Genomic DNA, 12,770 nt, shown 5'->3' with positions numbered 1-12,770 from the left:
TTAAAAACTCTATATCAAAAAATAATTCATAACTTTTTCATATGAACTCGAATGAAGACAAACTTTATATCCAAATTGTAGCCGTCAACACGATATACAACTTTGTAGTTGGAAAATTTTTAAATTAAAACTGTTTAGGGTCCCATAATATTTTTTGTAAGTTTATAGATTTTGAAATTTAAAATTTAAAATTAAATTTTGTGACACTAAACGACTTCAAATAAAAAACTTTTCAACTACAAAGTTGTAGATCGTATTGAGAACTATAACTTTATATAGATCATGTCAATATCCAAAATTGTTTGATAATTTTAAATTTTAAATTTCAAATTCTATAAACTTACAACAATATTTTGGGACCCTAAACAGTTTTAATTCAAAAACTTTTCAACTACAAAGTTGTAGATCGCGTCGAGGGCTACAACTTTGATATAATGTTTGTCTTCGTTCGAGTTCATATGAAAAAATTATGAATTATTTTTTGATATATAGTTTTTAGATCGCCCTGTTTTAACAGGATGAGACTCAAAACCAAGTTTAGGAACCGGAATGACACAAATGAAATAAATTTGAGGACATAAATGGGTAATTTCTAAGTTTAGAGACCGAAATGATATAGCTGAACAAGTTTATAGACCGAGATGACACAGATGAACACGTTTGTGGATCTAAATGATCGATTTAGAAGTTTAGGAACCGGGATGACACGACGGATACAAATTTAGGGATCGATGGTGGACTTTACTCTAGTATATATATATGACCATACTAATTTGTAGCATGGCGTGTGAATAGTATTGAGCACACCGGCGGCCGGAGAGATAGCACGTCCACTTGCGAGGGTGTTTAGTTCCCACCTAAAACATTTTCATCTCCATTCCATCGAATGTTTGAACACTATACATAGAGCATTAAATATAGATAAAAAAATAACTAACCACACAATTTACATGGATTTTGCGAGACGAATCTTTTAAGCCTAATTAGTCCATGACTAACCATAATTGCTACACGTAACACACATGTGCTAATGACAGATTAATTAGGACTTAATAAATTCGTCTCGTAGGTATCCAAACGAGTTATGTAATTAGTTTTTTTATTAGTATCTGAACATCCCTTTTAACATCATATAAAACATCCGATGTGACATGATAAAAACTTTTCATCCACGAACTAAACACCCTAGCAGAATTTAACTCGGCTGGTTCAACGTGCTGGGGACCACAACCTCTTTTGTCAACGGAGATTTGAATATAGACGAAATAAAAAACTTTTCGCGAAAAACTACAGTAATGAAATCTTATGGTACATGCATGGAGTATTAAATATAGACGAAATAAAAAAACTAATTGCGTAGTTTGCGTGTAAATTGCGAGACGAACGTTTTGAGCCTAATTAGTCCATTATTTGACACTAAAGTGCTAAAGTAATAAATGTGCCTAATGTCGGATTAATTAGGCTTAATAAATTTGTCTCGCAGTTTCCAGGCAAGCTATGTAATTAGTTTTTTTATTAATATCCGAAAACTCCTTCTGACATCAGCACGGAACATCCAATGTGACATTTTCTCCAAAAACTTTTCACCAACTAAACACAGCCTAAACATAGCCTAAGAGGCGCCGCTGCAGTAGACGGTAGTGACGCATTCATGCTGCTCCGTGCATGGACCCCACAGTAATAAATAAAGCTGGACGAAAAACTCGAAGCTCGTTAGCTCGCTCGACTCGTGGCTGGCTCGGCTCGGATAACGAGCCGAGCCGAGCCAAGATTTTAGCTCGTTAGCTATAACGAGCCAACTCGAGCCAGCTCGCGAGCCGCTCGCGAGCCAAACGAGCCACGGTTTCAGAGAAAAAGTCATCATAACTTATATTAGTTTTGTATTACTTCATATTTTTCACTTTACAAATGGTTGATATGTTAGCACATATGAATATTTTGTTCGATTTAAGGCTATTGGATGTATTATTTTTGTATTATTACTATTCTCAAGCTTTAGATAAATACAAATATTATATTTATGTACTTTTTATATCCTGGCTCATGAGCTTAACGAGCCAGCTCGAGCCTCGTAAACGAGCCGAGCCGAGCTGGCTTTCTGGCTCGTTATCAACGAGCCGAGCCGAGCTAGCTCGTTATCTTAACGAGCCAGAATAAGCCGAGTCGGCTCGTTATCCAGGCCTCAGTAATAAATGAAGACGAAATTTTACTCCCTAATAAAATTCCCACGCTCCCACTTGATGATCAGCATCTAATGTGACAACGCGATTTCCTTGACTTCCACCGCCAGTCCGCCACAGTTGAAAAGAAAAAAAAAAGAATTCAATACTAACAACGTTCCATGACTTCCACCGCCTGGGAAGGGCTATCATATTTACAAACAGATTTGGTTATAACAATTTAGAAATCTTTTCGTACGAGCCAGTCAAACTTTTATCCCGGCATCTATAGCCTGCGTGAATTTTTCTTTGTTAATCAATATTTTATTATTCTCCATATCTAACTATGATGCGGACAAGATAATTTTTATTACTAATAATATCGTTTAAAAACGTACAAATAGTTTCTTCTGTTTTATTATTAATATTATCATTTAGCGTATAAATAATTACATCTGGACCGTGCTTAGTAAAATTTGCTGTCAGCGGCATGTCCAGTCTCTAATGAGGCTATTAATTTATTACCAGTACTATAGTTTAGGCCTATAAATAATTTCGCCAGGACGTGTGAGTAGTAAATTTGCTTGTGATAATCAATGGGCCTGTCGGTATCCGTATGAGGTAATAATTTTTATTACTAATAGTATCAATCGGGCCTATTGATAATTTTTTATGGACCTATGTATAGTAAATTTGATGTAATAGTCACAAATGAGTCGGTATTCGACTGAGCTAATTTATATTACTAATATTATCATTTGGTCAATAAATATTTCCTTCTTGACCTGTGCGTAGTAAATTTGTTGCAGTAGTCACTAGTCTGGTATTCGGTCAGGCTATTTTTTATTATTAATATTATCATTTGCCGAATAATTCCTTCAGGATCTATGAACAATAAATTTGTTGTAATAGTCATCGGCGTGTCAGGTTTATTACTATTAGTCTTATTTTGTTCATGAAATGATTCCGTCATGTCTCGTGAGCGGTAAATTCGCACCGTGGCGTCCGGACACCGATCGGGCTACTTTTTATTACCGTTAGCATCATTTTGTCCAAGGAATAAGTCTGTTGTTTCCCGTGAACGGTAAATTAGCCTTGTGCTAGTCTCCGGGTCATCCGTTCACCGGTCGGGCTATTTTTTTTTGTTACTAATAGTATCATTTTGTCTAGGAAATAATTCCATCCGCCTATCCCGTAAGTGGTAAATTCTCATGTGCGTCAAGTCATTGATCGGGCTATATTTTTATTACTATGGTTTTTCAGGTTTATATTGACGCTCTTCTTTGGGAGGTCTTTATATTAACTCCCCTTCATATTCATGCTCAACCCCATTGCAGCAACAAGTCTCGGTCAGGACCGGTCCACTTCATCTCCTCGGCCCGAACCAATGGAGGAGGACCGTGAAGAACAAGAACATCAATCTGGTACCGTCCTCCAACTCTTTTTGCCTTTGTTTTCTTATAGTTTATTATGTGTCCTATGTGTACGTTCACATGCATATATACATACATGCAGGAGTTTTTTTTCATTGATTTTCTTAGCCTTCATTTGCTAACTAGCTCTACCCCTACCTACCTGATGTAGATGAAAACTAGGCCCAGGACCACACCAGTGCAGGTGCACAAGGTAGCGCAATGCTGGAGGAACCTGAAGGATGTGGCAGATGTTTTTCTATGCATACATACTTAAGTTGGAAAATGCATTTTCTGTGTAGGGTTTGTACACATAGAGATTTGCAGGTTCATATTGATTCATGCTGTTTAGTGGCTCGTTTTTTATTAACTACTACCCCATATTTGTTCATACCTCGCCAGCAGCACCAAACCTTGGCCAGGCCGACCCCAGCGAACCCACGGGCCTGTGACTTTTTCTGCCATTCTTTCATATATTACTATGCATCTCTGTGTATGTTCATATGCATCGACATCCTGGTGTGGCGCATGTTTTTCTATGCATACAAAATTAAGTCGGAAAATGCATTTCTGTGTAGGGTTTCTACACATCTAGCTACCCAAATGTGCAGCACTTTGGGTACGAATACTAACAGCACCCAAAGTTACTTCATCATATCTGGCTCTATCGTTAGTCCAATCTTATAACTGTGATTCTGTACTATGATGCACTACAGATATAATGCTTTACAACAACTGAGCCTTTTACTCTCCATTCAATGTCTTAGATAAACAATTCTTTTCACCCTTGTATCAACTTTTTTAGGTATGCTCTTCCAAATTTACTGATTCAGTGGCACACGTGTATTCTAGAAATCTTGATTGGTGCCTTCTATTCTAATATTCTTATATACTAGGATAATGAAAAGCATCCATCCCTGCCCAAAATTATGCCAGCCTCAGTGTGTAAAAAAAAATGTTAGACCCATTATCCTACCTTAATGACAAAATGGATGGCTGGACCACCAAGTTCTAGTTGTAAAACCCTCTTTTTTCTTAGAATTTATTTTGCAGTTTGTTGTGTTGAAATTGAATCTGTGCTTCTGCTAAACTGCACCTCCGTGGAGATACCAACAAATAGTACGGTAGTGAAAAGTTAACCTATGAAGTTTCATTTGTTTTGCTGATTCTCTCGGAGTTTCCAATAATGCTCATCTCCCTCCTTGCATTCTGTGGCTAATTTTTTTCTTAAAGAAATCACTTATGGTGCTATCTAATTGGTGTTTTCTTCTCTGTTATTTTCAGTTTGGCAACAACTCAAGCAATAGAATACAATCCTCTGTTTTTCAAGGCATACTATATGAGGCCAATGCAAATAATGGTCTTCAACAAGCTTCTTCAGGATCAATCTGAGATTATGAAAAAAGAGTTTTCTTCAGGTATCCTTTCTGTGTTTCTTCCTAATGGCTCTAATTCCAACCTATGTAATATCTTTGTTTCCAGCCTTCTTATGAGGGATTGCTCGTCAGGGATAAGCAGGAGCAGCATGTGAGCAATAAATGTCATTTCTGGTCAATGACGAATTATTAGAGTAATGCCCAACATCCCTTCAGCTATAGGACAAACTGCATTAGGTAGAATTTGCTGACAGCCCAGTAGCCATTTTAACATATGAATTTTAGTGAAATGTAATGAATGAACCTATGAACAATTTGTGACAATAGTACAGTCTGAGTTCTGTTGAGTTTACAGATCCCTTAGGCTGGATTTTTTTATATATACTAGAGGCATTTGCATCAACCATCGGGGCAACAGGATGGATATTCCAGCTCTTTGATTGTTTTAGCTTTTCAGGCAATTAACATGCTAAACTAGGACTATGCTCGTATTTTAGCTACCAGATATACACCATATATACCTCGCAATGCAAGGTTATCTGGATCAAGCCTTTTGAAATAATTTAGTGTGTTCAATTCAAAATCGACAGCTATTCATCACTACTGTATATAGATAGGACACTAAACGTCAGTTTGTGACAGTAGTAGTAGCCTTAGGCAGCTATGACTTATACAACAGTTAGAATACTCATTATAACCTTTATTTCTGTGGGAATACAGGCAGGTACATAATCTGCTCCTGTTGCCTGATCTCGGGGTGCTTCCCAAATCTGTTGTCGCCTGAAACCCCCTCAAGCCACCGTCGGAGGTCCCCTCCCTCGAGCCGCCGCCGTACAACATCACCTGCAGCCGCTGGCGCTGCCTGTCTATTTTTTAGCTATAAAATATGGTTACTCATATTTTAATTACCAGAATACCTTAATGCAAGGTTATCCTAAACATTCAGTGCATTCAAAAATCAAAATGAACAGCTAGCTATTCATCGTCCAACACTAAAGTTCAGTTAGTGACAAACAATCCATAGTTCAAAAATCAAAATGAACAGCTATGTAATGTAAGCCTACCACTACCACTACCACTACAATCTCCACCACTATACACACGACTTACACTAGCAAAAAACTAGGCGCCATTGACAAAGAACAGTGAAGAGGAAGAAGAACAGGCCGCGCGCTGCACAGAAAAGGACTACATATTCCACGGGCGGCGATCCTGCACAGGGATACGATACGAATGCTAGCTACTAGCTAGTATCTGTGAGACAAGTTCTGCCGATCTCGACTCCATGGGCTTCCCGCGGTCTGTGACTGCGAATCACGTTGAGCTGGGCTGCTCTGCTCTTGGCGCCGCTCGTTCTGAAGCCGCCAGCTCCTGCTCCCCGCATCGCTGCCTGAATCCACCACCATGTCGCCGCCCTCTAGTATGCGCAGAACCTTCAGGAACATTCCAAAGACACAAGGCGTGAGCATCATAGGCTGCCGGCCAGTATCAAATCCCTACTAAGTCGGTGATGATAGCGGAGAATGACTAACATGGGACATGCGTGGCCTCAGATGAGGGTCACGCCTTATGCACAGGTTTGCTGCGTGCAACATGCAGTAGACCTCGTTCTCGCAGAAGTGGCTTCCCAGGCGAGGGTCGATCAGCTCGTCGATCGCGTACTCTTCCAGCAGAGGCCGAGCCTGTTACAGACGACGGAAATATGAATGAATGGGGAACATAAGGCGCGCGCGACACTGATTCTTACTAAAACAGAAAACTTCATTTGTTTGCTTCCATTTTTGGATGCATTGATAATGACGAATGAGGAGAGAAATATTAATCAGAGTTCCGAGCTAGTTGATTTGATTGCTAGAAAAACATTATTCATTTGCTGATATGACAAAGATATGAGTCACCAACTCCACAGACAAAACTAGTTCAACAGCTAAACTATGAGCACTCAGTTATAATCAGTTCAACATTATTCATTTGATAGAAAAAAAGAGAGCATAATGTAGGTGAACTGCTAAACTCACCCATTCAGTTAAGAATTGCTGACCCTTCGGCCTGTTAATGTCAACAGCCTTGCGTCCAGTTACAAGTTCCACTAATACAACCCCGAACGAGTAGGCATCTGCCTTCTCAGTTATTTGCCCACTCTGAGCATATTCGGGTGCCAGATAACTGTGCATAGTAATAAAACAGAGGCTCAGATTTGCAGAATTTCACATGTCATAGCTGACCAAGGAGTGCAAAGTTGTACATCTGAAAACTTACCCAAATGTGCCAATGACTCTTGTTTCAACACCCAGGTCCCCATCAGGTTGCCACCTAGCCAAGCCAAAATCTCCAACCTGTCATGATATCAAAAGTAAAGTTCACAATCTCATACTAGGAAAAGTGGGAAACAAAGATTAACTGGCAATGCCAATGGGAACAAAATCATTCAATCTGACACAACTTATAGTATGTGTATATGATAACTAAGATTGATTGACCATGATAGTGACTACCGTGGAAAACGAAAACAATAAATCAACGTGTTGTGGCAGACCAAGACAACCTGATGCTCATTTTACGGTTCAGCTTAAAGCATGGCTGTTCAGACACAGCATGATCTAGTCAACTGGTAAGATTTCATAGCAACCCAATTTTCACATAATAGTAGAAGTAAATTTCAGGGTAATAAATAAGCATGACAACGAGAGGGGCCATACCAGTGGTTCAAAATCGTGTGTGACAAGGATGTTGTTTGGTCTCATGTCACGGTGGATTATACAACCCACCCTACATTCTTCGTGGAGGTATCGCAGACCTCTGGCAGCTCCTACTGCAATCTTTTGTCTGGCAGCCCACTCCAGAGTTTCTTTGTTACGATCTAGAGGGGCACAACAAATAGTTCAGACTTCAGAAATATTATACTCAGAAGAAATGTTTTAGTCCCTTTTGGCACGGTGTGGTCATCATTAGAAATCCAAGGAAGAATATGACAGCAGAAAGAGATTATTTTTTTTCTGTTAAGTTGATACACCAAGTTTTTGGAATGCAAAATGCTTACCGTAAAGATGCGAATCTAGTGAGCCATTGCAGATGTACTCATATACTAGTAAACGCCTCTTATCTTCAACACAAAAACCAATCAGCATTACAACATTCCGATGCTGCGCACAACTCAGAACCTCCACCTCCGAGCAAAACTCGACGTCACCTTGGGAGCTAGCAAGTTTGTGCTGCTTGACAGCAATTGCTTGGCCGTCCGGAAGGACACCTCTGTGAACAGACCCAAACCCACCTTCAGCCAAGAAATTTGCTCGGGAGAAGCCGCCAGTTGCAAGCTCCAGTTCGGCGTAGCTGAACCACCGAGGTGGTTTTCCAAATACAGGCGTCTTATGCTGACATATAGAACACAAAGGCGGTGGTCCCGGAGGTGCACTCCTGGACAGTGAGACAACATCTCTCACATTGCCTCTGAAGTTCAAGTCAGACCTGCTTCTGATTGCGTTGATTTCAGTCAAGAGATCCAGTTTGGCAATCTTCTCGAGCAAAGAATCTGCAGTAGGTGTCCTTCTAGGGCGATTTCCTAGTAGTCTAGCAGAAGCAGGCCCCTGTAAAATGTTAGCCATCCATGGCTGAAGGGACGAGACTGGCGGAGGAGTTGAAGCCTCACTCTCAGAGTCAGATATATTGACATCAGAATGCTGGATGTTATCCTTGGCTGACTCTTTCGTCAAAGAGCTATTCGTATCCGAAGCGCAAAATGGAGAAGCGGCAGGGTCGGAGCTTGAGACAGAGGACGTTCCAACATCAGTTGTGTCAAAAGGCGCTTCTGACTCCGGGCTGCTGTTAGGTGTCACAGATGGCACTCGAATCGGACTCCGTTGCTCTTTGGTATTGCTCGCGGTGTTACCAACTGACGTACTTGGCTCAGGTGATGCCGGAGGAGCTGGTTTGGACTCCTTTTCATGCGATCCCACCAGGTTCAGCCGTAGAACTTTGGGCCGAGAGCGCTTCATAACCACAATATTGCACTGCAGCTCCTCCATGCAGCGCTTCTCCTCATGCTTCAGCTCCCTGAACAAGATGCCAAACACCTGTGCTTAAGGAAAGGGATGTATATGCATTGCAAGAGAAGAGACAAAAACAGCAGGACGGCGTATGAAACACTGAAGAGAGTTAATGTGTGACATTACTTGTCCAGCACAACCCAGCCTGCTTGAGCCCGCTTGGATTCAGTGGCTACGGCACCAGGAGGTGATCCCGAGAGGATCTTAACCTTCACATTTGTCTAAACAAACACAAACGGTGACCAAAGTAAGAAATCCAGTCGGTTGAGATTCTGAATCGACAAAAGTGGGCGACAGGATGCTAAATTCAGACCTTCTTGTTGGGATCATATACATCGCGGAGTTTTCGAATCATCTGAGAGCACAGCTCAGCGACATCCGACCTCTGATTCAGCACTGCCTTGTGACCACTTGCGCAGTTCCCAGCAAAGAACGGAAAGCCCCAGAACTTCCTGCCTAATAAAAGAGAGGATTCGTTCAAAAAAAAGGTAAAAGGGAGAAGGAAAGAACACTCGAAAAGGACAGAACATTCGGTGAAAGCTTAGCTGCTGTACATGTGTATGCAAACATAGAGTAATTATTACAATTATTTATGTACATACATCCAGGCCATACTGACAGACAGGTTAATGGCACTGTGGTACTGCTTGTGTGTGAGTAACAAACACTTGTACTGCAGTGCTTGAAAGACAGAGGTCGTTACAGAGCAATTGTTGCAGTAGGAATGAAAAGCTGAAGAACGGGGTGAATATGCAATGCATACACATACCTGAGCTCGGCGGCGGGATGAGGACGAGCAGCAGGATGCTGTCGCCGTGCTGGACGACGTGCGTAAGCGCCCAGACGGCGGCCGTCTTGGAGATCTCCCTTGCGGCGGCGCGCACGGCCACCACGACGACCGCACCCGCTCCCGCTCCCCTGGCGGGCTTCTCCGGCGGCTGCAGGCCGGAGCCCGCTGCGGCGTCCGTCATCTCACTCGTAGCGGCAAGGACGACGACCTCGCTCCTGCCAGCACAGCCGGTTCAGAGCATCTCCCGGTGAGTGAGACGAGAAAGAGAGAGGAGGCAAAGGCAATGGCAATGGCACACCACACACACAGCTCCTTCGCCCCGCACCCACCGGCCGCTCTTGACTGTCCCCTGTGTGTGGACTGGACTTGAATGCCCGGCTGCTGGTGGAGCGGAGAGGAGAGGGCGGAGCGAGTACAGTGCAGTGCAGGAGCGGTGGTGGTGGCCCCTTAGCTGGCGGCGCTAGCGTCCGAGTGGAAATCACACACAGCACAGGAGACAGGACGCGACGAAAAAAAAAAGCGACAGTAAAGCAATCTAATCAACCGGTGGTGTAAAAACTTGAAATTGAAAAGGAGGAGGAGGCGACGGGTCGGGAACTAGTCGTACTCGGAATGGATGGAGGCGGAGCAACCTGGCGGCTGGCGGTGGCGGGGCCCGTCCGAGTGGTTGTTGCGGGCTTGCGGCGGCTGCGGATTGGGAGGGAGGAAGGGCGCAGCTTTATGGATGGCTGTCTGCCTGCCTCTGCCTGTGCCTGTGCCTGTGCCTGTCCGGGGTGGCTGGCTGGCGCGGCAAGCAGTGCAAGGGGCCCGGACGGCGAGGCCGTCGTGGCGCTGTAGCCGAGCGCGACGTGGGGGAAGGAGGTGGTGCGGAACAGAACAGGGGAAGGCAACTGGTGGTGGGCGACCACCGTCCGGACTCCGGAGTCCGGACCCGTCAGATCCCAGGCTTGTACTGACTGTACGCCCGCGCACGGCGGGCGTTTCTGAAACGAAAAACTGGCGAGCAAAGCGAACACCCGCTCCCTCCGGCAGCTCGGAACCGCTCGCTCCAGAATTAGATGAGGATTCTGCTGCGATTTGCATGCTTCCCGGAACGGAACGGAAGCAGAGCAACGAACCCGCCCGCTTTGCTCTGTTGTGCCTGCCAGCAGAAGAAGATGGTACGGAAACGGAGGTCGGAGGAGACCCAACCCACCTCGTGGCTCGTGGACGCGGCGGAAGCGCAGCGGAGGAGCTCCGGCCGGCAGCTGCCTTTGGCAATGGCAACGCTACGCAGCGCGACGATGAGCACCACCTGCAGCCGGCCGGCCGATGCCTTGGCACCGGAAACGAGCGAACTGGAATTAGAAATTCAGAATTGGCAGCCCGGGAAGAAGTGGCGGAGACGAAGCGACATCAAAGACAAGACGATCTCGACCTCACCTCCGACTCCGAGGTCACCTTTTGCTGTTGTTGCTATTACTACGGATGACCCAGCAACGGGCAGGGGCAGCTCAGCTCCCGTCCCTGGCCACTTGGGCAGACGACAGCGCGGCTCCCCTAGTCCTAGGGTGGGCTCGGAGAAGCTGCTGCTCCAGTGAACGAGAGTGGGGGCTGGGAGGAGCTGTCACCTGAACTGACTCTGGCCGTTGTTCAGTTCCTCCAAACTCCTGAAGAGTATTATACAAAAAGAAGATTCATCGTCACATTAAATTTGTAGTACATATATGGAGTACTAAATGTAGACGAAATCAAAAATTAATTACACAGTTTGCTTTAACTTTGCGAGACGAATCTTTTGAGCCTAATTAGTCAATGTTTGAACAATAATTCACAAATACAAACAAAATACTACGATAGGGAATCTTCACTATGCAAAGTGCCCAACTAAACACCCCCTGCATGCATTTTGACTACGGATGGCAATGCAATGCATGGCACGCATCCGGCGATCGGGACAAGGCAGGCAAGAGCAGCTCATCTCTGTTTCAGGGTTGATCTCCTTCATCACTGTTTCACTGAAGCCGCCCGCTCGGTCCCTAGTGCTTGCTCTGTCCTGTTGGCCCCTCTCCCCTTTCCCTTGGGTTTGTCAGTTGTGAGTGTCTGTTACTAGTGCTACAAGATTGTGGGTGAGCCACTCAGACTCAGGCTCAGGGTGAGGTCCACTACCACTAGCTTGTCTTTGTCGCACAATAGCTAGCCTGCAGCCCTACCCAGGTCTAAAATTGCATCCCTTGGTGGACACGGTCCCGTTCCTAAAATTACCAGCTGATATAAGATGAGAAAAAATACGACCAAACAAACATGCTGTACATCCTCTACCGGACCGAGAGAGTACATGGTACTTAGACACTGCACTAGTGTCTATTCGCTTCTAGCTTCGCCTCACGGAACAGCCATACCAAACACCATAAGAAGAGAAGCCGCTTTTTATTTTGGTGTACAAAAGAGCCATTTATGTGTATAGAAGATGAGCTCTTCGGAGGAGGCCGCGCAAATTAAAACAGGCACTAAAGTGTAGCCCTAGACTATTCAAATGGTTGGAGTACTGGATAGACTAACTTTTAGTACATGCTCGCTCTGTTTTTCCACGCTACTTTAGCTGTACTTTTCACCGAGCAAACAATGTTTTTTTCCTCACAACAAATCAGCATAAGCATCAGCAACAGCCAAATTTCAACGAAACAAACAGAGCCACTAGTTCGAATCTGAATCTGGTTCTTTAGTTGACAAAGACAAGCTAGCATGGATGAGTAGTTACTAGTCCATGTACCTAAAAACAACCAGTACTAAACTTTCACCAAACTATAAGTCGTCGTAAGTCAAAAAAAAAACTATAAGTTCTAGCGTTTAGTTGACTAGCAAATAGTCTTAGGTGGCAATGAAACTCACACAGTGTATCATGTGGGCACTGCTAGGTCTTAGCTGCTTTTGCAAGCGATGGGTAAACAAAAGCACTACAGTAAAACCTAACTAGCTAGAGGGCCAACACCAACGACCATTACGTT

The 12,770-nt window shown here is 43.9% G+C and overlaps 1 protein-coding gene across 5 annotated transcripts; it reads right to left on the bottom strand.

Moving 5' to 3' along the window:
* Positions 1 to 5,888: 5,888 nt before the first annotated feature.
* Positions 5,889 to 11,220, bottom strand: LOC136517424 (inactive protein kinase SELMODRAFT_444075-like). Of its 5 annotated transcripts, XM_066510983.1 has the most exons (11): positions 11,206 to 11,220; positions 10,979 to 11,098; positions 9,763 to 9,998; positions 9,307 to 9,449; positions 9,120 to 9,214; positions 7,988 to 9,000; positions 7,647 to 7,807; positions 7,207 to 7,283; positions 6,966 to 7,113; positions 6,480 to 6,629; positions 5,889 to 6,380 (listed from the first exon to the last, which is right to left on the bottom strand). In XM_066510983.1, exons 3-11 carry the CDS (start codon positions 9,962 to 9,964, stop codon positions 6,195 to 6,197), a joined length of 2,175 nt encoding a protein of 724 aa, XP_066367080.1. In that variant the 5' UTR covers positions 9,965 to 9,998; positions 10,979 to 11,098; positions 11,206 to 11,220; the 3' UTR covers positions 5,889 to 6,194. The 5 variants fall into 5 exon arrangements, with proteins under 5 accessions (XP_066367080.1, XP_066367079.1, XP_066367077.1 ...); XM_066510982.1 differs by lacking the exon at positions 11,206 to 11,220 and having other exon boundaries at positions 10,979 to 11,192; XM_066510980.1 differs by lacking the exons at positions 10,979 to 11,098; positions 11,206 to 11,220 and adding an exon at positions 10,391 to 10,928.
* Positions 11,221 to 12,770: the final 1,550 nt, after the last annotated feature.

This window comes from Miscanthus floridulus, chromosome 17, assembly GCF_019320115.1.
Source record: "Miscanthus floridulus cultivar M001 chromosome 17, ASM1932011v1, whole genome shotgun sequence".
NCBI lineage: Eukaryota > Viridiplantae > Streptophyta > Magnoliopsida > Poales > Poaceae > Miscanthus > Miscanthus floridulus.
Note: the sequence above shows the minus strand (reverse complement) of the source record. Positions and strands in the feature narration are given on the sequence as shown.